Source organism: Falco rusticolus, chromosome 2, assembly GCF_015220075.1.
Source record: "Falco rusticolus isolate bFalRus1 chromosome 2, bFalRus1.pri, whole genome shotgun sequence".
Lineage (NCBI taxonomy): Eukaryota > Metazoa > Chordata > Aves > Falconiformes > Falconidae > Falco > Falco rusticolus.
Window position 1 is genome coordinate 61,327,870 of NC_051188.1, and position 23,379 is coordinate 61,351,248.

Consider the following 23,379-nt stretch of genomic DNA (forward strand, 5'->3'; position numbering starts at 1 on the left):
GGAGTCTGTGCTGGGACCTTTCTGCAAAAGTCAAGGATTTCAATGTAAAGTTCAGACAAATCCCTACTAAGCTTACGGGAGTGGAGGCAAGATGGTAAAATGAATAACCAAATATGCCCTTTCCCCCAAAGTTTTTACTTTTCTTGTTACAAAATATATTTCTGCTGCTGAAATTCTCCCTGGAAATTCACACTTCATAGTAAGGAATATAAATATAACAGTTTTGCCCTATTTATTTTATAGGTCTTATCCTTCTTTTTTTTTACTTTACATATGCTGCATTTGTAATAATTGTGGAGAACATAAATTCCTCTCTCTCTATTGAAATAGAACTATTTCTGTATGGATCTACACCTACATATGCATCTTTTATTTTATTTGTATCTTTGTTACATTTTGAAGATGTATATCTTGTTTCTCAGATGCGTTTTCCAAGTTGCCCCAGCTTTTTAGCTTGTTTGTTTTTGTTTTGTCGTTCACAGTAGCTCTCTCCCTTCTTCCCCCTTCATGGACTGATCAAGCCTATTAGAATTTGAAAAAAAGCGTGAAAATACTGGAAAACTTAGAGGTGTTCAGTAAACATGGTGGCTCAGAGTTTTTGCAGAATATATTGGCAAATTAAATCCCTCAGTCGAGATGGTACACACTCCAGTCCTATTTGCCATCCAAAAATTTAGCTTTAATGAGAACTATTATATTCAGAACTGAACATATTTTTTCCCAAGCTTTTCTAAAATACTGCAGTTTCCTGGCAGCTACTGACAGGTGACAGAGTCTCTTTTTACCCCAGAAAGGCTTCTCAATTTCATCTCCACAATGATGAAGTTTCTGTGTTTGTCCTCTGTGTTTCTAGCTAAATTTTGAAACCACTCCTTCACCAAACTAATATAATAGTAGACAATAATGATAAAGCAGAAATATTCACTGTTAATATGTCATTGCCAGTCTCTTGTTAAGGCTCAGTTGGCTAAGCCTGAACCCAGTGATCCTCTGTTGATGCACTATGCCCACGAGCAATTCCTGAGTAGACGATGGGACAACAAATTGAAACCTATGTGCTACAATGAATTCTTTGTGGGTGCATGCCTATACCTGTATTGAGACCCACTGAAGTCAGCAAGACTCTGAGCCCAGCTTGAAGCCTGCCTGTGCAGGACTCATCACAGGGCTGGGGCACTGATGAGAACAGGCTGCCCAGGGAGGTAGTGGAATCACCATCCCTGGAAGTGTTCAAAAGATGTGTAGATGTGGTGCTTAGAGGCATGGTTTAGTGGTGAACTTGGCAGTCCTGCATTAATGGTTGAACTTGATGCTCTTAAAGATCTTTTCCAACCTAAATGATTCTGTGATTCTATGATAAACAGTGAAAGCTGCAGTAAGGACCAGGCACCTTCACACAGACCCCGTGCTTAGGCTACTGTTTCAATGCATCTCAAAATTTCCTAAGACAAATTTGTTTCAGTTTCATAAAGCTACCTCTACTACGCAAATTACTTTTGCTTGTGCTTTGGGTAGTCACTTAGGACAGGTTTCACTGTGTAAATTTGAGTGCATGGACATAAGCTGTCTTCAGCTCTCACAATAAGTAGGTATCTTCTGTGCAGAGAGGCAATGCTTATAAAAAGAATATTTGTTATCATAACAAATACAGAGAGAGCAGAAGACAATGTTCTTGTCCCTCACTTTTTAATAGAAGAGTGTAACTATATAAGCTGAGAGCCACATCGTGTACCAGATGAAACCTGCCATCTCTGCTCTTTGAAATACAGCTCTTATTCTTTCTTCTTTTATCACTTCGAATAACATTATTTTTAACTCTCGAGAAGGAATTTCTTGAGAATTTGTTTGGTTTGTAACTATTGTTGCACAGATTCTTTGGCAGCTGATGGCTTGGTTTCATCATTTATAGAACTAAAATTTCATTCTAAAACTTTATTGGTTTTTGTCTTTAAATTATGGCGTGCAGAAGGACAGCCTTCACCTGCTATATATTTAAAAAAAAAAAAAAAAAAAGATACTGTGTCTTTAATGAAAGAAAGGCGTCAATATAATGTATTACCAAATGCAAATGCAATAAGGAATAACATATAGCTCTGGTTGTGTTATATGACATTTGGCTTAGCAGTATTAACATATTGCACAAAATCTGGATTTTCCCTATTGCAGAAAATAAGATAAAAGGCATGGGAAATTTCTCTCTTCCATATGATCAGAAAATAAATAGTACCCTATTTTTTCCTTTTTCTTCTCATCAGTCATTTGCAGAAATTTGTTAGTATTACTTCTTTGTTAAGCCAGCTCTTTATCATGTATGTATTAGGCATACAGTACAAGGAGAAATGGAACAAGATGGCAGTTACAGCAGTGGCAAGATGCAAATTTATTCTGGCAAAAAAGTAATATGTGCACAATTTCAAGCATGCTTAAGTTTGTGCCAGGAAAACTATTACGAATGAGGAATGGATGGAATGAAACTTTGCATCATACATGATTACGTGTTGCTTAACTTCATAGAAGAGTCTTTGTCTACTCCTGATGTCCCAGGTGCCACCAAGAGAAGCTGCATACCACACTGCTGGAGTGAAAATTGCAACAGATACCCCAGCAGTAGTCACCTCTGCAACATGACTCTTTGTTTCAAAAATTAAAGAAATAGATCTCAAAAAGATGACAAAATTCACAGACCGTTGAACTGCAGGCACTAACCCCAGGTGGGGAGAGGGGGAGGAATTTATTACATCTTGTACTTCTGTAATAATTGAAAGTCTGTAATTGTTTTCTGCTTCATTTTGCCCAAGTTTAATTTGGCTACTTTATGCATGTGATGATGTTGTCACTGTTTTTCCTCATGTCTCTCTCGTATTGTATTACACATGACTGAGTGTAGCCAAGCAGTGGAGGAGTCATATTTTTCACTGACACGACTCAAAAACATTTTTATAGAAAAATAAGGGATGAAGGATGAAGAAGAGCAGGAAAGAAGAAAGAAAATGCCTTAAAGGTAGCTCTCTACATTAATTCACCATGAGGCAAAACAGAAATAATAACTCTTCATGTGTCAATTCAATTGGGATGAACCAGACTTGCTACTGTATTGGTACAGTGTAAAAATAGATGACAGTGAGTAATGGTGTGAACAAAAAACCATGAGGAACATCACAGAAATGGATGTTGGATGGCCTTTGCACAGCAGAGGTAGATAAAGGTTATAACAAACTGTTTACTGACCATGTACACTTACTAGAATTAAGAGGTCAGTTGAACAAGAGCTCACCTAGTAAGAGCTTTCTCAGTAGTGTGACTCATCAGCTGTTGTACAGTACCAGAGCACTGCCCAGTTATTGCTCCATCGTTTTCAGTAACGTCTGTGTCCTTTCAAAAGTCTGCATTCTACCACTAGTTAAGGCTTTTTCATTTGCGTTTCTACATTTTTCCCCAATTTTGCATTAATTCAATGTAATTAATACATGTGCCTCTAACAGAAAATAAAATAACTAAAAAGCACCATGTTTTATTGAACAAAATATAGCATGTGCAAAGAAGGGAAGGGAGGAATTATAGAAACAAAGCAGTGCTGAAGAATTTTGCATTAGCTGGTGCTTTTTTGTTGTTGTCATATTTGCACAGATCATTTTAGGCTCCTCAGTCCAGGTTGTAGTAAAACACTATCAAAACAAATAATCTTGCAAAATATTTGAGCTTTCGCAGCTTAACATGTGTATCTTGAACCGCTTAAGCAGCATGGTTATCTTCCTTCTGCTTTTTTTCCAGAATTTAACAGACCATAAAGTGTATACAAAAACGCATTATGCACCAGTGATTAAATGTTCTTACAACATTAATATTTATCAAGGGGTATTTCATAGCTAGAAAGTAGGTAACTATATTTTATTTCCTAAGAGAACATTTTCTATAGTTTTCCTTCATCTCCCAGCTACACAGCAAACATCTCTAAAGTGCACTTCCCAAGTGTAGTTAGAGAATAGGAAGGAATGTAAAGTTTTTAAAAACAGCCCTTATTAACTTTTCCTTCCATAGATTCTACTGTAAACTCTAAAAAGCCTTTAAAAAAAGCAAATTCTCATACACTCGGCAGGTGAAATGTTCCCACAAAAATAAAAGTAAACAAATTAAAAATCACCCCAAACAACGAAAAATCAGCAATCATATTACAATCTTTTCTCTTGACTACTCATATCCTAGTATATCTTTACTGGTTTTATTGCACATTTATGAAAACTGTTGTCCTATATATTTAAAAAAAAATAGTTCTTTATCTGTGCTAACACATTCTTGTGCACCCTTAATAACTAGAGTAACTTTCAACAACATGTAGATATTAGAAAAACAATGGAATCAAAACCAAAGAGATACTTTGTATTGTAGATGCTCAAAGGCTTCTAGTGTAATTTTGTTGAGACAGAAAGACTTGGATTTTGGAAGCTTTTTGCTCCCATTCCTTATGGAAAGCTGCTGGTTATGTGACAGCAGAACTCAAAACGTAATTCACAATGAATGCCAATCCTTCACCTCCAATATGAAGGCTTCCCAACTACTCAACTTGCTGAGCATAACTGGTTTTACATAGCATATCTAAAAAAGGCTGCTCCTGTTCAACTGACCAGTGAGAAAGGACTGGACTTCTTCAAAACGGGTATTGGAGCAACAGTTTGTTATATATTTCTTTACATTTTTTAACTGTCCGATCCCACCTTATAAGGAGAGCACTTGTTTGTTCAGCTAAAAGGAACCCCCTTCATGCTCCTTTTGGGTTTGCTCAGTCAACTGGTTTGTGCAACAGTGGCAGAGGCACACTGGAATTGTGTACCCATTCATTGTGATTACACAGACAGAAGCAAATGTATGTTGTCTGCGATGGGAGATGGGAAGGGGAAAGGAGATGAATGGTTCCCATTGGTAAGAGGACAGTTAGGTTTGTTTAGGTATTTTTTTGGTTGCTTTTTTTTTTCTTTTTTCTTTTTTTTTTTTTTTTTTTTTTGTTAAATTTTGTTTTGTTGTTCTTTTTATGGGTTTTGGGGTTTTTTTGGTTTTTTTTTTTTGTTTTTTTTTGTGGTTTTTAAAATTTATTTATTTATTTATTTGCTATGTCATGGAATCATAGCAGTCATTCCTCTAATAGAAACTGACAGGACATAAAAGACAGAACTATCAGATGAACACACACAATGACTAGAAATATATCGACAGAGAAAAGACTTAATTTAGCTTTGAGAAACCGTCCCAAAAATAAAATCCTGTATTAACAAGTGCAAAAAACAAACAAAAAAGAAACTCCAAACATTAAAACACAGTGTATAAAATGGTGTGAGAAATTTAAGTCACCATACAGCCTTTTAGTCAATAAAAAGCTGTGTTCATGTGTCCTTGTTTGGGTAGTGGCCCATTCTTTTCATTTTACCCAAAAGGTCATTCAAGAAGAGATCTGAGGTTAAAGCACTCAGTCCTTGCTAGTTTTGACTGTAGTCATTTGGGCCTGTTGTATTTCTATCATATGAATCCTTCCTTTTATTCCTCATTAGTTGAATTATCTTCTAAAGTTGTTATGCCTCCAAAACCCAGTCCTGTTGAGTTCTGTGCTGCTGAGACTGTAAGTACTGTATGTAAGAGAATTAATACAAGAACACACAGTTTAAGTCTGCTGTTACACAGTCTTGATGCTGATGAAACTGTGAGCGATGTCCTGTGACACATTGTTGAGCCACTTGTTTTTATAGTCCCTTTGGATTGATGATCTGATAATAGTCCCCATCTGACATCACAGCATTCTGGTTCTGCATTGGTTGGATAGTTTTCATAGAGCCCTGTAGGGGAAACACAAAGGAAAATAAGCGTCAGGCACAAGAAGACTGGCAGAAGTTGGTAGCTCAAAGCAACAGTCGATAGCTTAGTCTAAGCCATCGAATCCACACTTCGGGTGAGCCTGAGGCCTTCAAAACACTTGCCATTTTGTATACTAGAGCATGTTGAAGGGATATGTGTTGTCTAATGAAGCAGCATGAAAAGATCATTCCACAGAAGTATGACACAGCATGGTTGTGTAAAGAAATGGCATTAAAAAGTAATGACTGATGTTTGAATGATATGGATATTTGAATTATTCATTTTTTGGGAACTAACAACTAATGATGAAGTAACAACTAAGCACAATGGATATTTCCACAAAATCTGAAAGGATTTTGAGATTCTTCCTCAGTCTGCAAGCACTACGAGTATATAACATTGTCCGTGAAAACAGAGGCATTAAAAGCCAAATAATTGATATACTGACAATATTGACAATATTGATTGTCAAACCCCAGTACAGACCTAACAGCTTCACAGGAACAGTTTCCAAACAGAGCTGTTCAGAGGCTACTTGTTTACCCTACCTCAGCTGTGTTCTTCTAGCAGGGATGTTCTCTTCGGCATATCCCAGAGGTGAGAATGATCTTTCTTTGCCATGCAATAATTGGTTCTCTTGATATTTCTGACTATACATGTAGGCTATTTCTGCCTTTGGAACTTTACTGAGTTATTCAGCCTGATCCAATCATGAATTTTTTAACAGTTAGAGGAATTCTGTCTTTTCCAAAAGGTACAACTGTCCTTTTGGAAATTGTCAATGCTGTCTGCATTGCTATATAGAAGAGTAACATAATCAGAGCGTTCTGTTTGCTTCTTATATGTCTTCTTTTCTGATAAACTAAAAGAACCTGACTAGGCTGTTTAACTAACGGTGAAATACAAGAATGTCTAACATAGTGGACAATACCTTTCCATAGGTGAGACACACAAAAATAAAGTGTTTTCATTTTGCAGTAAATAATTACTCTATGGTAGTGCTGGGTTTTAATAGGAAAAAAACTTTCTGTGTTGAAATATTAATATAAAGATTTTGAAAGCAGCTACACAATTACTATAATTTATAAATTAACTTGATTTCTCAGAAGAAGAATTGCATTTTGTTTGAAGTATCACAACAATGATATTACTTTCAAAAAGCAATGCATACAAATTTAGGTGTAAGATTGCTAGGTCCAGGCACCAGACTGCTTGTATTTTGTGAATAACCTGTAAAGAAAACCAGCATGCCTTAAATTAAGATAAAATTGAACTTCCTACTTCCATAATATTGATCTGCAACTAAATAAAAAGTGCACTAGGCATGCTGAGCATGTTAAAATGCAGATTAAACCTAGACTAGCACTTTTTCACATAGCTGACACAACAGTCTATTATGTTATACAAGAATCCAAATAAAGTTGCATCTATTTTTGGAATAATTACAATTTTTAAAGATACAGGAATGAGAACAGTTTATTTGATTTTCTATAAAGTCAGTTTTTACCCTGTAGGGAATCAAGGCATGTTTGCACCTGTGCAGTCAGATACTTAAGGCAATGTACCAAAGGCTGAAAATTATTTTGTCTCTCTCAGATCATCACTGAATGTACTTCATGTTTTTCAAGAGATTCTGTTGCATTTTGGAACTTGTGGGCAGTTGTTTTTTGCAAGTGTAATAAAGCATCTTATTGCTAACATCGTATTTTCTGAGACAAATATTTTGATTTTTGTGTGCATACATGTGTTTTTAAACATGGTAACATACAGGAGATTTCTCCCAGAGCAGGTAATTATACAATCTGTTCTGTGACTGCAGTAGCTCAAACGATTACTGGTAATTGAAAAGACACAGAGGATGGTTAATGCTTTGATCCCACTGGGACTTGTTTACCATTCAAACTAAATTTGCTGTCTTTCTCATTTTAGGAAAACTCAGACCTCCTTTGAAATCAAAGCCTATGTATACAAGTTGGCAATCAAAAGGTATGTAAATAGTTCATATATACTTACTGAATCATAAATGGAAGGCAACTCCACATTCAAAGCTGCATTGAACTTGTTCCTTAATGCAAAATTACATTTTGTCTTTATTTCAATTCAGCAATTTAATTTAGATTTTGAATTTGCAGTTATATATTCAATAATCAATTAACTACAGAATCACTATTCATCTAACAGTTGCAGAACATTCAGATAAATTAACTCAGAGCTGTTGCACTGAAATAATAAAACTTCATGATTTTGCTTCACCACATACTTGTTTGTAGCCTTAACTATCGGTTTTGGTCCCTTGGATCTAAGAAGTCAGTCTATTCAGAGATTTACAAACCCATGACCTGCCAGAAACCCTGGGAACAGGCTACATCAGCCTTGGAAAACCAGGGAGGAAAAAACTAGTTCATTTTTTTATCAAAACATTTTATATGGATACAGAGTTTGGGATAAGAAATAAAAAGGGTATCTTTACCCACCAAACCACTAAGTCTTCCCCTTTCCTCTTCTGTCTTTATAGTTCAGTTTGTAGACACCAATACTCTATGTATTACCTGGATGTTCAGTAAATGTATTTCTGACACTGATTTACTAATTGTTATTGACTTGAAATCTAATTTGCTTTTCACTTTTCATTTAAAATTCTCAGCTCTGAATCTCAATTTCCCAATTTTTCCCAGCACTCACCTGTATTTCACCAACAGAAAGATTAGTACATATGGAGGTTCTCGGACCTTGATGTTAATCAAGGATCTAGAATTTGGCAGGATATTTTTTGGTATCAAACCACTCTCCAGACAGATATACTACCGCTCATGAAGTTCATGTAAAAGCTATCTCTTTGCTTTGTAACTGGATAGGTTTTTTTACATGCAGATAACATTTTGTTGACCAGTGCAGCAGTTATGCCTGTAGGGTGTGTGTTAGTAAGGCTGATGCAAGAATTAAGCTACTCGTTTGACTGAGATTATGTTAATGGAGACATGACTGTAGAGAAATCCCATGCATCCTGCTCAGCTGAATCATACTGGAAGAAAAAGGAGTGACAGCATGAGAATTATTCACTTTGTGCAGAAACAGCTTTGGGAGAAAAGCAGCAAACTGCAAAAAAGTTCTTGTTCAAGAATGAAAATCACAAAGACTGTCTCTGCATCCATGGTCTGCTGATCAGCCAGGTCTCCAGCTGACTCAGAGAATGCTGTGGTTTCTGCCTGAGCACTTGCATTTCTTTTGCATAGGAACCAGCATGCAAAAGAGGTGGTTACATTTCTACATCTCACCTGAACACTGTCAGGATGTGTCATGCTTGTGGCTGGATCTATATCTGCAGCAGTTACCTGGCTTGACCCACATGGTTTCTTTGCTAAAGAAAGAGCTATGGACCCATACTATTCGACACTGAAGGAAACTGGTCTGGTTGACATATTTGTTGTCATTGCTGGATACGTATTTTGCAAGACCACAGAAATAAACCAAGATCTTATATGTTATGGTTTTTCCTCATTTTACTTCTACAGAACTCTAAACCGTGGCCCTTTTTAACATAGATTTCTGATGATCCTGAGAGGCATACCAAGCTTCTTGTGCTTGAAGAAAAGACCACGAACTAGAAGAAGAAATGAGATAAGTAGATGTAGTGTACCAGAAGTTTTGAATGCTCCATTTTATTGTAAGCCCAAAGTAAATAATGTCTGCCAAGAGTGATCCATCCAGCAGTGACATCATTGTGTCAGTGAACACCAGCAGTATGCACGGCATTTCTTTCTGAGAAATTGTTTCTGATCTTTCAATATTCACATTTCCCAACTACAGAAGGCAAGAGAACACATTAGATATTATATGACTAGATTTCACTGCTTGCTTACATCTGATCTGATAGCCAACACTCTTTGATTTTTCCCAGATGGTCCTCTCAATTTCTAAATTACTGTCTGTGGCAGATTATGATGTTTCTGTTTAGACATGTATTTTATACCCTTCATATTACAAAAAGTAATAAAAAGAAATGTAGAAGAAGGCTTAAAGATCAATAGATTATCTTTCAGTCAAAGAAATTATTCTTGAACTGGTGAATAAGGCTGTTCAGCTCTTCTGAAAAAGTTAAGTTCCATTTCAGACTCCGTTCCAATTGTTGGAGGAGATCTGGGTTGCTGTGTTTTAATTTTCTTTTATTGATGTACGTTGGTGACTATTTCAGATAGTTGCCTCTGGAATATTTTCCTCTGTGTGTGCCCACATTCAAGAAAAAGTCATTGTGTTTCTTCACCATGCATGGATTTTTTTCCTCCTAAAATATGTACAGGACCAATTTCTTCCTGCTGGTGTAAATCAGTGTTATCCCTGTAAAACTGAGTGCTGAAAGCCAGAAAAATAAGTAAATACCTGACTCTCAGGGCTATACAATGAACTTTTTTTGCTTTGCTATGTTGAGATACAAGATAAGGGTGAGATAATTTGCTTCTAGCTAACATTTTTTGTTTTGCTTCTATTTTGTACAGTTTTTGATCAGAAGGATTTACTACTGTGATATGACACAGAAGGAAAGGGTCATACATATCTAAGTACTGTGTTAGAATAGAAAGTTCAGGGATATCAGCAGGTTAATTGCCTGGTTGTTTTTGTAGGAAAATGTTTGCAGCTAGTAAACTTATGGTATTGGACCACATTCATGGGAAAGCCCCAATATTCAAGACCAGAAGCACATTAGACTCTAAAATATGAGCTATTTAGTTGACAGGTTCTGCTGAAAAACCATGTCAAATTTTCCTTGTAGGCAGATTCATAGCTAGTAACAATTTAAACCATGCTTGTCAAACATAAATGGGATTTGTCCTGCTGTCTATATTAGCTTAATATTTTGATATTTTAGGACCTACTAAGAAATGTAGGCAGGAGGCAAATGACACATTATTACGAGTGATTTTTAAAGTATGAATTTGGATCAAGTATGTATTTTTTTTTTCATCTTAGTTTGCCAAGAACAGTATAAAGTGGATTGACTTCAGAAATTTTCTCTTCTTGAATCATTCTACATGGAAAAGATAGACTGTGCTGCATTGTATATAAAACATTTTCTTGAAGAAATTGCTTTTCAAGTTGTGCTGAAATCAGGGCATCTGTTTTGAAACACACTCTATAGCTAAACATGCTGGTGAAACCCAGACACACATCTCCCCCTTGAGAGGATGCTGCAATTTAACCAATTGCTCCCAATACCCTTGTTGAGCTTTGTTAGTCAAAAAACTCCTTCTACAGATTGGTGAGAATTGTCTCTAATAATTCTTACTATGTCCTTAGAAACATTATGTCTCTATGTGTGCTATGAAGTGTGACTGGCAGTTCCATTTCTGGTGAATACTCTTCTTTACTCTAAAAGAGGAGGAATTTCTAAGAAAGTATCATTTCACATGGATCACCTAAGGACGCTACTGATATTTGCAAAAAATGATGTATGGAGAATATTCACATTATGTTTCCAAGCAACTGAGATGTTAATTGGAACACATGAAATTAGGAGCCTAATTTAATATGGACTGAAAGGAAAGATATGTGTGATTCAAAGCTCCTGAATCACCTACCTTTTCTCTCCTCTTACTTTCTCCTTCTACATTGAAAAGTATCAGAAGCCTGTTCATCACAGAAGAGTAGACAAATTTGATTCTCCTGGTAGCAGAAGACTCATTATGATGACACTGCTCTTATGAAGTACCTGAAGGTGTCATGCTGGTTTTGGAAGAAGCTAATGCAACACATCTCTGCTTCATTGCTAATCACTACGTTCCCTTCCTTTCCTTCACAGAGGAACTTAAGTGCTCAATTAAATTCCATGATATCTGTTGTACAGGTAAAGGCTGTGAGCATGTGGCTGATATTTCCTGCCTGATACTTGCTGCTGGGTGATGGCCCTGTTATGCCACAAGGCACAAAGAAACCGTAAGTCTTGGTCAATAGAAAGAAAGCCCTTAGCAACACAGCTAGTTCTAATTCTGCACTCTAAAGTGGTCCAGACCTGGCACATGGACAGCAGTTTTGGGACTGGTCTGCCAGCAGCCAGAATAGGTTATATCTGTATTAACAAGTAGTTTTGGGTAGAAGAAGATCTGTATAATGGAACAGCTGGTGCTAAGTATCTTGTGTCAAGCCTAAATGCATTTGAAAGAGTTTTACCTCACTCCAGCTCTAATCTAATTCTGTAGACCAAATGTGCATTAGTGGTTGGGAGGTAGTATAGCCCTTAACACATCTCCTACTTCAGTTTAATCCAAAGGAACCCAGTTCATATCCTCCAAGACCTCTCCCAAGTGCAAGTCAAACAGCAAGGAGCATGAATGGGAGATTTGCTTCAAAAGTACACTCCTGAATCAGATTGCTAATGCAGATCAGCTGCAGAGTTAGTGCTGATGGCATATACTGGCTGCTCAGGGAAAGGTCGTGTGTGCAGAGGAAAGGTAATCTCTTCTCCCCACTCTTTGGCCATCTCTACTGCTCATTTGGTGGAAACTGAACTTTCATGTTTTCTGGGCTGAGCAAACTTCAGGCCTGAATGGATAGTTTTGCCTGTGAAGAAAGATTTCATGGCTTCTGCATCCTCTCTCTGTCGCTGTTGGGAGATGGCAGCAAGCCAAACAGAAACAGTTCAAGGGATGGACCAGTCCCCAGGCCAGATGATGAGCCACATAAATTTTGAAGGCACGAGAAAAGTGAATTATAACCAGTCTCTTCCCAGTGCTTTGTATGTAGATTCATACATCTTTCAGCTCTCTTTCCACACTCAAAGAGTATGTGTGAAAGAAATCTTCCACATCTCCCATTCATACTGGAGAAAAAAAAAAGGAAAGATAACTGTCTATGGAAGAAAACAATCCCACTGGTATGCACACTGTCTTTGTAGGAGTCAGAATTAAAAACCCTGACCTGGAACTTTGCATGGGACTCACTAATTGTAATCTGCCATGTGTATGTGTATGTATGTCTAAACACTATTATTATCTCCCTTAAATAAAAATCTGTTTTGCGTGGGCAATTCTAGACATCTGAGCTGCAGAAAGAAACATTAAATGAAATCACTGGAAACCGTAATCATATGGATATAAACTCCAAAGGTCTAAAATGAAAGCAACCATTCAATTTTAATTAATATAAAAAATAATATGTTCCAGAACAGTGTTTCATGGAAAGACCGCCTTTTTTCCTTCTATTTCCTAGAAGGAAGGATGGAGAGGGGAACACAAAGTTCTTTCTAGCCAACTGCATGTTTCCATAATCAGAACCACACTGTGATTCTGATTGTTTTGATTAATCTCTGAAGTACTTTCTTTTGCACTGCAGATGTCTCACATACTCACATGCATTTCTACGAGACAAGTTCCAGTGATATGCAACTAGTGTAGCATCCCCTCTCCTTTCCCACTATCTACTTTCATTTGAGGTAATCAAGGAAGACATATCAAGGAAGGCATTCTTAGGGCAGAATACTTCTTACTCATTATACCAGTCCTTCACGAATTTCCAAGAAGTCATTATTAATCCACATTATAAACCACAACATTATTTTTTATTTAAATACATTTAATATTGTCAAGAATAACAATGACTGCAAAATTTCTTTTTTTTTGCAGTAGCCAGTCCTATGCTATTTTCTCATGGACCTTCTAAGGAGGGATAAAACCTTTATTATTATTTATTTTTACAGCTTCCAGATTATTTTTTTTTTGTACAGCCTCCAACCTTGAAAAAATCCTGCCGTGCCCTGCAAGAAAAAAACAAGTATGTGGTTTCCCTGTCAGCCAGTGCTGTGCTGGCCCCACGTCCAGGAGGTGTCTCTGCACCCCAGCTCACTGCTACGGTGGTACAGGGGTGCACGGGGAGGGAGCAGCGCAGTATCACCACAGCAGCTCCCAGCACTGCTGGTGACATGAAGCCACACCAGCCTCTTGTTTAGCTGCCATGGGAAATTAGCGTGTAGTCTATCTATGTGCATCCTGCACTCTGTACTGTAGTCAACATCAAATAAAACCAGCTATTATGGGTACACCTTTCCCTCTTACTTGCCTTCCACAGTGTATTAAAATGTGTTACAGAAATCAGTCCTCTGTCTTTCCATTAACCTAAATCTCTACTGGACCTTAGAGGAAATAGTCTGTTACCATGGAGAGGAGGAAGGGAAGCCCTTACTATAAAACTATTACTTCTAAAATATTATTAAAGAAAATCAGAATCCACAAATTCTTGACGTTTGTCAGAGATAAATTATCCAATAAGCAGATGGACTCCTTTTTTTCTCCAGACAATATTTCATAATTAACAGTGTTCCTTAGCGATACAGCTAGTCTTTCATTAGTGTCATGGGGAAAAAAAATATCATATCAACATAACACAATTCAGTTCTTGCTGTATCACTCTGAAAATGTAAGTAAAAGTTTCAAAACAGGACATGTAGCATTTCTCTCCATGGGATACCGTGGGAGACAGGAACAGTAGAGGTATCCAAGCCTAATTTAAATGAGTGACGGCCTGTGGCAAACTGCCATTCCTGAGGAATTCCTCAACATAGACTTCGGTCCTGCTGTGCTTCCTATAGCAGAGCTCAACAGTGACCAGCTTCACAGTAAACTTAGGTTGAATGGACACACCAGACAACCATCTATAGCACCTAAATTTTAAACAGAAATACTGTTGATGCGACTCTTTTGGTTTTATCAGCAAATTTCATCCATGCCAGAAAGAGCAGGACCAGTACTCAAAATCCCAGAACATGTCTGCCAGACAGCAGCTCACAGAAAGCACAGCAGAGAGGGGCCTCAAGCTGTGAGTGACCTGCTTTCAGTCGCTTTTCTGCAAAAGGAGTTTGCGATAACTGTCAAGACACAAGCTACGCTGAGGTAGAGTATTGTCTGCTGCTGAACTCACTGTACTTTGCATGAAATAATTCTGTTTTCTAAGCTGCAGAGAAGTGTAATTCTTTAGTCCCACAGCAGATATTAATCTGATTTCTCATTAGTGACACTAGTGCTCTTATAGTGAGCTGCTGATTAGTAAGAGGGTGACAACGGGCCTGTATTCCAGTTTGAATTGCAGCCTTGTACCACTCAGCACCGCCTCTTGCACAAAACTGCCTGGTGTCAGTATGCGGACTCCTATGGGTCCATGAATACAACCTCCACTCTCCTGATGCTGAAGGTCTTGTCTTGAGAGGACAAAAAGTTCAACCAGATATTAGTTATGGACTGCTGAGGTGTGGTTCAGGGCACCCTGATTTTAAGTGTCTGCAATAAGACCTTCATAACTAACCGCGGCTACAGCAAATAGAGTGCAGCCAGCACTTGTTAGCAGGGCGTAGGGAGCTAGTCAGCTCATCAGGTGCAGATGCCTGCTTAGGTTGAATGAAATAGCTCTCAATTCTACTGACTACACCAGATCTACAGTGACTCTAGTGAGAGCTTAGTCATAGAGTTTATGTGTAGAGTTTGTATACACATGTGTATGTATATACATGTGTATGTAAAATGAGTTTAATCTCCTTAATCTGCTTTTCATCCCGAATTCAGAGATATTGACTCTCAGTAATCTTTGCAAAGTCAGGTATTTTGTGTGTTTTAGGAATGAATTTGGACTTCGGGACATAGTAGGAAAATGTAGAGGTAGATATATATTTCCTAAGAGGTTTTCTGAAATAATTACTAGGATGGTTTTGGTTATTGTTTTTTTGTTCTTTGCCATTCTGTCTGTGTGCAAATGTGCATACATGTGTACATACATGCTCACACACATATGTCATATACATGTTGTAGATAAAAATGTCCTCTAAGTCTCTCACTTCAGCTTTTACTGTCCTATCTTAAACTGGACAATAATGCTCATTTGCTTACTGCATATGCATATTGGAAGGCTACTAATACTTTAAAAATGCATTGAAGTGCTAAGCACCTTATTGATGACTACCAAATTGTAACTCAGCTTACATTTTATTATACTGTCTTTTTCATATTGCTCGATTGTGTACAATAGGCTTAATCTTCAAGAAATACAGGAAATACCTTGCTACTAGAATCCCGCTAAATCTAAACACAGGGTGCAAGGTGAAGTGAGTTGCCACAAACATTATATCTGCCTCTGAGATAGTATAGAGCATTAATGGGGTTTTATATTTTATTGTGGTTTTGAGTAGCTTACCTTGGGCAATTAATTTAATATCAGTATTTCCAGTGCACCCCTAATTTAAGGTAAAGACTGTTTAATTTCAGATATTTGGACCAGGCTGTCAAATGATCTAAGTGTTGAAATGTTTTTCTACTGATTTAGTGGGAATAAGTTGCCTAAATATCTTCAAGATTCTCGGATGATACTTTAGGCATCAGAAATCTGCAGATAACATTGATATAAGCCGAAATTCTGTGTGGATGAGTCGAAGCCAGTCCCCAGAATAGTATCTGAGGTACCTGAGATGTACTAAAGGTATTTCTTGTCTACCATATCCTCTCTGGTTGGATCATTCTGGGATAGTGTTTGAAGCAGGGTGGAACATCAAAGGAACCAAACTATTTTATCAATCAATGCATAGACCTATATGACCAGTGCCTTTTAAAATTAAAATACTCACAAATTGTAACAAGGCTCAAGAAGAAACCAACAGATCAGTTCTTCACAGGTGAACAACTGATTCTTAAAATTCTTCAGTAGTGAAAGACCTTTCCTTAGACATTTACTTTCCAAGAGCTGCTGCACAGTTTTGAATACTATGCCCCAGATTCTTCATCTATCTGACATAAGAATGAAGGAGATCAAAGGTGAGTATACTAAAAACTAGTTTTGCCTTTCTTTTCTTCTGCATATTGCATAGCAGAGCCTTTTCTCTCTGACTACTGCATGACACAGAGCAACAACAACCCTCCACCAAATTACTGAGTGTACAAAATAACCAGAACAAATTTATTCTAGTAATTTGGTTTTGTAAAGTTAATGGCTGTGGCAAGCTGTAGTATAAATGTGCATTACTAAATCTGGGCTCAAATCCTAGCACATCCAAAAATTCTTTGTGATGAAGAACACCTTTAGGCTCTCATAGTTAGAGCTAATGAAAGAAACATTACTCATACTCTCCCTTCACATTTAGACTTATGAAAACAAGTGAAATTAGCTTTTCTATACTATACCTGTACAGATGAAACTTGATAGTCCTCCATAGATGACATCATCATTGTCTGGTAATATAAAGGGACACCTTGTCTGAACCTCCAAACAGTATTGCTTGCAAGGAATTCTGTTGCTGCAGTGAAACTGTGTGACTTCAAAATACTGGGAACAGAGCCAGGCTTTGTAGACAGTCTGGAAAAAGAGAAGAACCAAAAGTATAGATGGATGACAATAGCACTGCCATTATTTGAACATACTGCACTGCACACCTACATTAATGCTGCTTCTGAAAGAAAATTTTGAGAGACTATCACTTGGATAAAACATGCTCTTAACTTTTCATTATCCTCCCACTTCAGAAATAAAAACTCTGGCCAAGTCATTTAAAAGCAGCAGTTACTCAGGGCTAGGCATATGCTATTATTTTATCAGAGTAAACAGATATGTCTCTTAGATGTGCTTTTTTATTAGATACATCCACACACCACACACCCTTGTCTCTGTACCTTATTGTATACAAACTGAGATCCTAACCTCATTTGAAGCTGGTCTGGGGAAAACTTATGACAGTAAGTGCAAGAAAGAGTTTAAAACTGGTCTTAGGCCAGCTCTGCCATTTGTATCATCTAGAGCTGAGCTATCAGGTTGCAATAGATGGTGCTGCTTCCCTTCAAATAAAACCTTATCCAGTCCGCTTAGGGTGCCTGAGCACTAACAGCTGTAGACCAGGGGATAAATCTGCAATAATGAGGACCAAGTTCTACATTCAGGACCTAAAAGGAACACATCAAAGATGCTGTCATCTGATGCAGGACCTATGATTATTACAATTATTATAATCATTTAAACAGAAAAGCAAATTAAACATACTGATTTTAGTTTCTTTTGCCTATTATCTTCTGAGCAGTGGTCTTTGTCATAAGAATTAAGATAGCTTTTTGGAAACAGAAAAGTTTCACATGTGATCAGTCATACAAAAATATATTGGACACCAGGCTACGAAGGTGATGAAAAACCTGTGTGACTGAGTATGGAGAGGTTTGCGTGTTTCCCATTTTATTTTCAACTTATCTGTTTTGAAGTACATTATTTAGTAGCTAGATACATGCTATCTGGGTTGTTATATAACACATTTTTCTTCTTTGTATTCATTCAGGATATCTGAAAATCTTAGTAACTACCTTTCCTTTATCACAGGCTGAAAAGCAATATAGGCAACTGATTATTTTCTTTTTTCTTACACCAGTTTTGTGGTTTTTTGTTTTTTTTTGAACTCAGATTACATTTTTAAGCACAGAAAGTTCAAAAACTGACACCTGAAAAGAGCAATCTAGCTGAGGGTTTGGTTTGGTTTCAGCATGTTTCATCTCATCAGTTATAATGTTATTAGTGTCAGTAGCAGCTTAAATTGTATAGTTAATTTCAATGTATTAGTCCCAGAATCACAACTTTTATTTTAGCTTGTTTACAGTGGTGACAGGTATGGGTAAGCTTGCTAGGTGATAAAGTGAAGCCTTTATCACTAACATATGGTTTGTGATCATCTCTTTACAGCAGCTTTCCCGTACTGCATTCTGTAAAACAAGCTCTTTTCATTACAAATTCAATTTTAATTGCTTACAAAGGTTTCTTATCCACACTAAAAGATTAATGAGAAGGAAGATTAGGTTGTGTGTGTACTTTTTGTTTTTAAATAAACTTCTAAACAACAAGAGGTTTTCCCAGTGTTGAATATATACTCAACCGCATTTTTAATGCTTCAGGTGCTACATTGGCATTTACAACAATAAAAGAAATAAAGTAAACGGTTTTTTACTTCGATTTAGTCAGTAAGCATAGTCTATTGGTTGGAGACAGGAATGCTGGGTCTGATAACAGATAAATATTCACAGATGTTCCTTCCTGATCACTAACACTATAGACCTGTTTAGTTTTCTCTTCATAGAATAGATCTAACAGTAGCCAGCTGGTTTATGAATCATGTTTGGAAATGTATATCAGATTATAGGCGGTGTATTGAACAGCACACCATACATGGTAACAAGAAAATGTCTAAATCCATGTGTCTACTTAAGTAAAACAGGAAATAAATGTTTATTCAAGAGCAGAAGTAAAAAATGTGATCATAGGCTTCTGTGAACATTTTTGTGTATCCAGTCTCGGTTTGTACACACCACCTTTTTGCTCTGATTCACAGCTCCTCAGTTTTGGCTTAAAATTGCACTTGAACTCCTGTCCATATTTTTAAAGAATGCATGAGTATACCTGTTCCTGAGATCTATTTCTCAGATAAATGCCTTCCATTCTGTATCCTTTTTACTGCAGCCCCTTTCAACCTTGCCTGCAGTCTATATTGAGATTTTTAATATGCTGGTCCCATTTTGCACTGTTTTGGCCAGTAAGGTTACATAGAAACTAAGATTTTCAGAGTTCTGTCTGGATATGAACTTAGGTCATATCCTACTTTTGGTGAGATGCTGTTACTTATCAGCCTTCCTACCCCCATCCTGACAAGATACATCTGCAGAATACTGTGAAATGTCCAAGAAATAGTAAGCGAAACCCTCAGGGTATACTGAAAACTAGCCTAGAAGGCAGGAGATGCTGGTCTTCAGCCCTTCCCACAAAGTCTGTCTATTTTTCCAGGTCTTTTTCAGGCCTGAGAACTGTCATGAATGAGCCTGAGTAGCTGGAGGAGTGAACATTATGAGAAACTTTAACACTTTAATTTTTTAGGCTTTGTTTTAACACTTGAGTACTTATAGTGCATCTGTAGTGGAATTTAAAGTCACATCTGGATAAGGAAAACAAAATAGAGCCAGATTGGAGCACTAGAAAAGGTTCGCCCACAGTGCCTAGCTGTTAGCCCACTGCCTCCACAGCTCTACTATTTTCAAGCCAATGTCTGGAAGCAGAAAAATGTATTTTATGACTTCAATGACCAAGCACCCAACACAAATAACCAGCTTCAACGTTTCAAGGAATCAACACTTCACAAGCAAAACAGACACTAAACTGCATTTGCTTGTCAAATCATTACAGATAAATGGATTCAGAGTTAAAAGAAAGAAAGAAAGGTTGCGTGTGGAGAATTTTGAGAAACTAAAAGAGCACAGTGTGTGCTTTTTTTCTCAGGATATTCAGGAAGAACACTTATTTTTGTCTTTTTTTGTGGGGAATAGCAGCCCAGATATTGTCTCTTTTTAGGACGTTCTGTGTCTCATATCACATGTGAGGTTAGGTAGTGTCTCAGAGTTATTCTTTCTGGTCTTGAAATGCAATCAGGAAGAATTATTAGGTAATATGGTTGCATTATTTGCCTAGAGAGGGGCCAGCAGTTGCTGCCCACAACATGTGCAGTATTTCCAGGTAGAACAGTGCATTGGCTGACCACAGCCCTGGTCATTACATTAGGTGACTTGCAATTGGCTGTGCAACTGCACAAAATTATTTTTTATTGTATGACCAGTATTTATTAAGACTGCAAAAATGATGGGAAGATGAAAGTTGTATTTACTATGCATATATGCCCTCATTCTCTCTCCCTCCCCCTCTTATTCTTGCTCACTCATACATGCACAATACATGTATTTCTACATCACCTAATTTCTATCAAAACAGACTGTGTCGCTTTAATCATCTGAGTCACACTGCAAAAGATGTATCAGTAAAGCAGAATAGAAAAGTTCAGTCAGTTTCATTCTCTACGTCCGCCAATTCTTCATAGCTTTCAAGAGGTGAATTCAGCTCTCTTCTGCCCCTTCCCCCACCATTTCTGACTGCTGTTGCCATCACAGTTCTTAATGAACAGTGTGAAATTTTCAGGAGGTACTTACTTTAGCTATTCTGCATGAAAATGATTTTTTTTTTTTCTCACTGAACAAAAATTTGATTACTGGCTAGGTTGTCAAAATAGTAATACAAAAGGAAACCTAGAAAATATCAAATAGCTCTTACTGTGTAGCTGTGGAGGATGGTGGGAGGGAAAGAAAGTAGGCAGAGAGAAGTCACAACAGAAACCATCTCTCAAAATAGTAAATTTTCTGAATCAAAATAAATTTTAATTGCATTGCTCTGATGCTTTGCAACCATATTCATTCCTTGGTATGAAAATTAAGTCTTCCGAGAACAACTTAATTTCATCTACCAGTTGAAAAGGAAGAGTCCCCTCATGAACTTCAGAGGCATTCTGTACGCTGAAATTTTCAACCACATCAGGAAATCGTACATTATTGAGATAAAGGAGTTAACAGTATTGCTCTGAGACAGTGTGATATGATTCCAGCTCAGCTTCTCCCAAAGCCTGTGTATTTTGAGTTAATTCTGCAGTCTTTATGTATACTGAGGAGTACCTCAGGCTGTGACTGAATAATCAATTGATTTTTCCAAGAATATTCGTGGAATCACTTATTACGTAAACTGAGTTATTTCAGCAGAACTGGATGCAGATACATAATTCATTAAAAAAAAATCTGGGTTGTAGAATAGTGATGTGGCCTTCAAGTTTTGCTGCGTTCTACCCCAGTGGTCCCCAGCCCACCCTGAATCATTGAATACGCTGTGAATAAGCTATGTCTGGAGAGCAAAAACCTTCTTTTCCTGTCAGCCTCAGCTTTAGCATATGATTTTCTGTAACCAAAAACAACCTTAAAGTTTCTAGTATGCAACATACTGCCTATATGCAATGGGTGATGTCTACTACACGCCTAATCTCCTTCTGATTCATAGTTATGAATGTATGAACTATGTAAAAGCATTATAAGTGCATTTAAAATTAGAGCATATGTTTATGTCCCATGTTTTGCATTTTTTCTACTCTCGGTGAATTGTTGTTTCTGTGTGGTATTCTGTGACATTACTGTAATCAATGACGTTGTCTCTTCTAGGGTTTCCATCTCAACCTTTCTATGAAACATTTTTAAAGCATCTACTTCAGCCTAACGTCCTTTATTCCATTTTAGTCTGTTTTAGTATTCTACAGCCGTAAAGGGTAGGATCACCAGGTATACCAGGGACTTAAAAATACTAGTAGTTGTCTTCATGTTTTCAATAACAGAGTTGTAGAAAAGCTACTTGTGAAGGCTGGAAAACTTCTAAGCCTTTGCTTACCCAAATAAAGATAACTACTCATCACTCAGAACTGTACCTGAGCATTAGTCAGGCAAAGAGGAATATATCAAACAATATATACAGGAAATAAGGGGATGAGATCTTAATGTAATTACAGGTTTCATGCTGTGGTGGTGTGCTCCCCTCCCTCCATCTTGACCTAGCAACGAACAACTGTATTTGGCTCAAAGTGGATTCGGGAGTTTGACTTGCGCAGCACACCTATGGTCTAACAAGCAAACCAGCTGAGTGCTGCCCTGGGTGAGGCGGGGGCCTCACGACCTGGTGCTGCTTCAGGGAAGGCCGGGAAGACCGCCGCACATCTGTGATCATGGATCTGTCTGTAATGAATCCTCCCTGCTCCATGGTGAACCATCGGTCCCCACTGACCTTCCAGAATTGATACCTTGCTAAGGGCCAACTGGCACACAATAATTTACTTAGTCCCACCTCACCATGTGTATAAAATCTGACATTTTAGAATGCTCTTATTTTGAGTACGTGATCTTGAACTACTGGATGGTTTTACGGGCCAGAACGTCCCTCCTCCCCAGGCAGGGACACCTTTTTGGTAAGATTTGTGCCTCCGACTACGTCAGATGTTACCCAGGACCGTATTTTTAATAAAAATGCTGAACTCTTAACTCAAGCTTGATTTTTTCAGTAAGCGCATTTACCAATGGCAATTCTGAACTTGTTATATGTTGCCTTAATAAATCATCTATTTTTTCAACTTTGTGAAAGTGTTTCAGTGAAAGTCATGAAGCTGGGCTCTGAAAGGTAAACATTGACTCTGATGAGTGGCTGTATGTATAAATCTTTGGACCTAAAACCACTGCCCCAGTCCGAGACAAAGATTTGATTTAGTTGCACCTAGACTCCTTTCTGAGAAGGAGTTTAGAAAGCAAGGGGATCCCTTCCAAACCTTGTGACTCAGTGGGAGGGCTGTGTCTCTATACTCCCATGTCGTTGTCCTCCACCCCACCCCGAACCCTGGACATACAATCCTTTAGATCTAAAACAATTGACCAAGTCTGAGACTAGGACTGGTTCTAGCCACCCTTACACTCCTTTCTGAAAGCAAGGAGACCCTTTCTGAACCTCGTGACTCAATGGGAGGGCTGTCTGCCCCCCACCTCCCATGGCCCCTTGTCAGACTTTTAACATAACACATGCCAGTGATGAGGCGACCCCAGAAAAGCATGCCTGTGTCCTCCTGTGACAAAGCTTTTGCTGTAAAATTCACTTTAAATCTTATGCATGCTGTACGGCAGAGAAGTAATAGCTACTGTCACCTACCAA

The 23,379-nt window shown here is 37.6% G+C and overlaps 1 protein-coding gene across 1 annotated transcript in view; it reads right to left on the reverse strand.

Annotated features, from left to right (window-relative positions):
- Nucleotides 1-5,232: 5,232 nt before the first annotated feature.
- The window catches only part of FAM155A (family with sequence similarity 155 member A), a 487,227-nt gene continuing 469,080 nt past the window's right edge, over nt 5,233-23,379 (reverse strand). Inside the window, exons 2-3 of the mRNA XM_037378445.1 lie at nt 16,989-17,160; nt 5,233-5,822 (exon numbers count right to left, since the gene is read on the reverse strand). Coding sequence (XP_037234342.1) covers nt 5,527-5,822; nt 16,989-17,160 — 468 coding nt within the window. The 3' untranslated portion in view covers nt 5,233-5,526. The remainder of the gene's footprint in view (nt 5,823-16,988; nt 17,161-23,379) is intronic.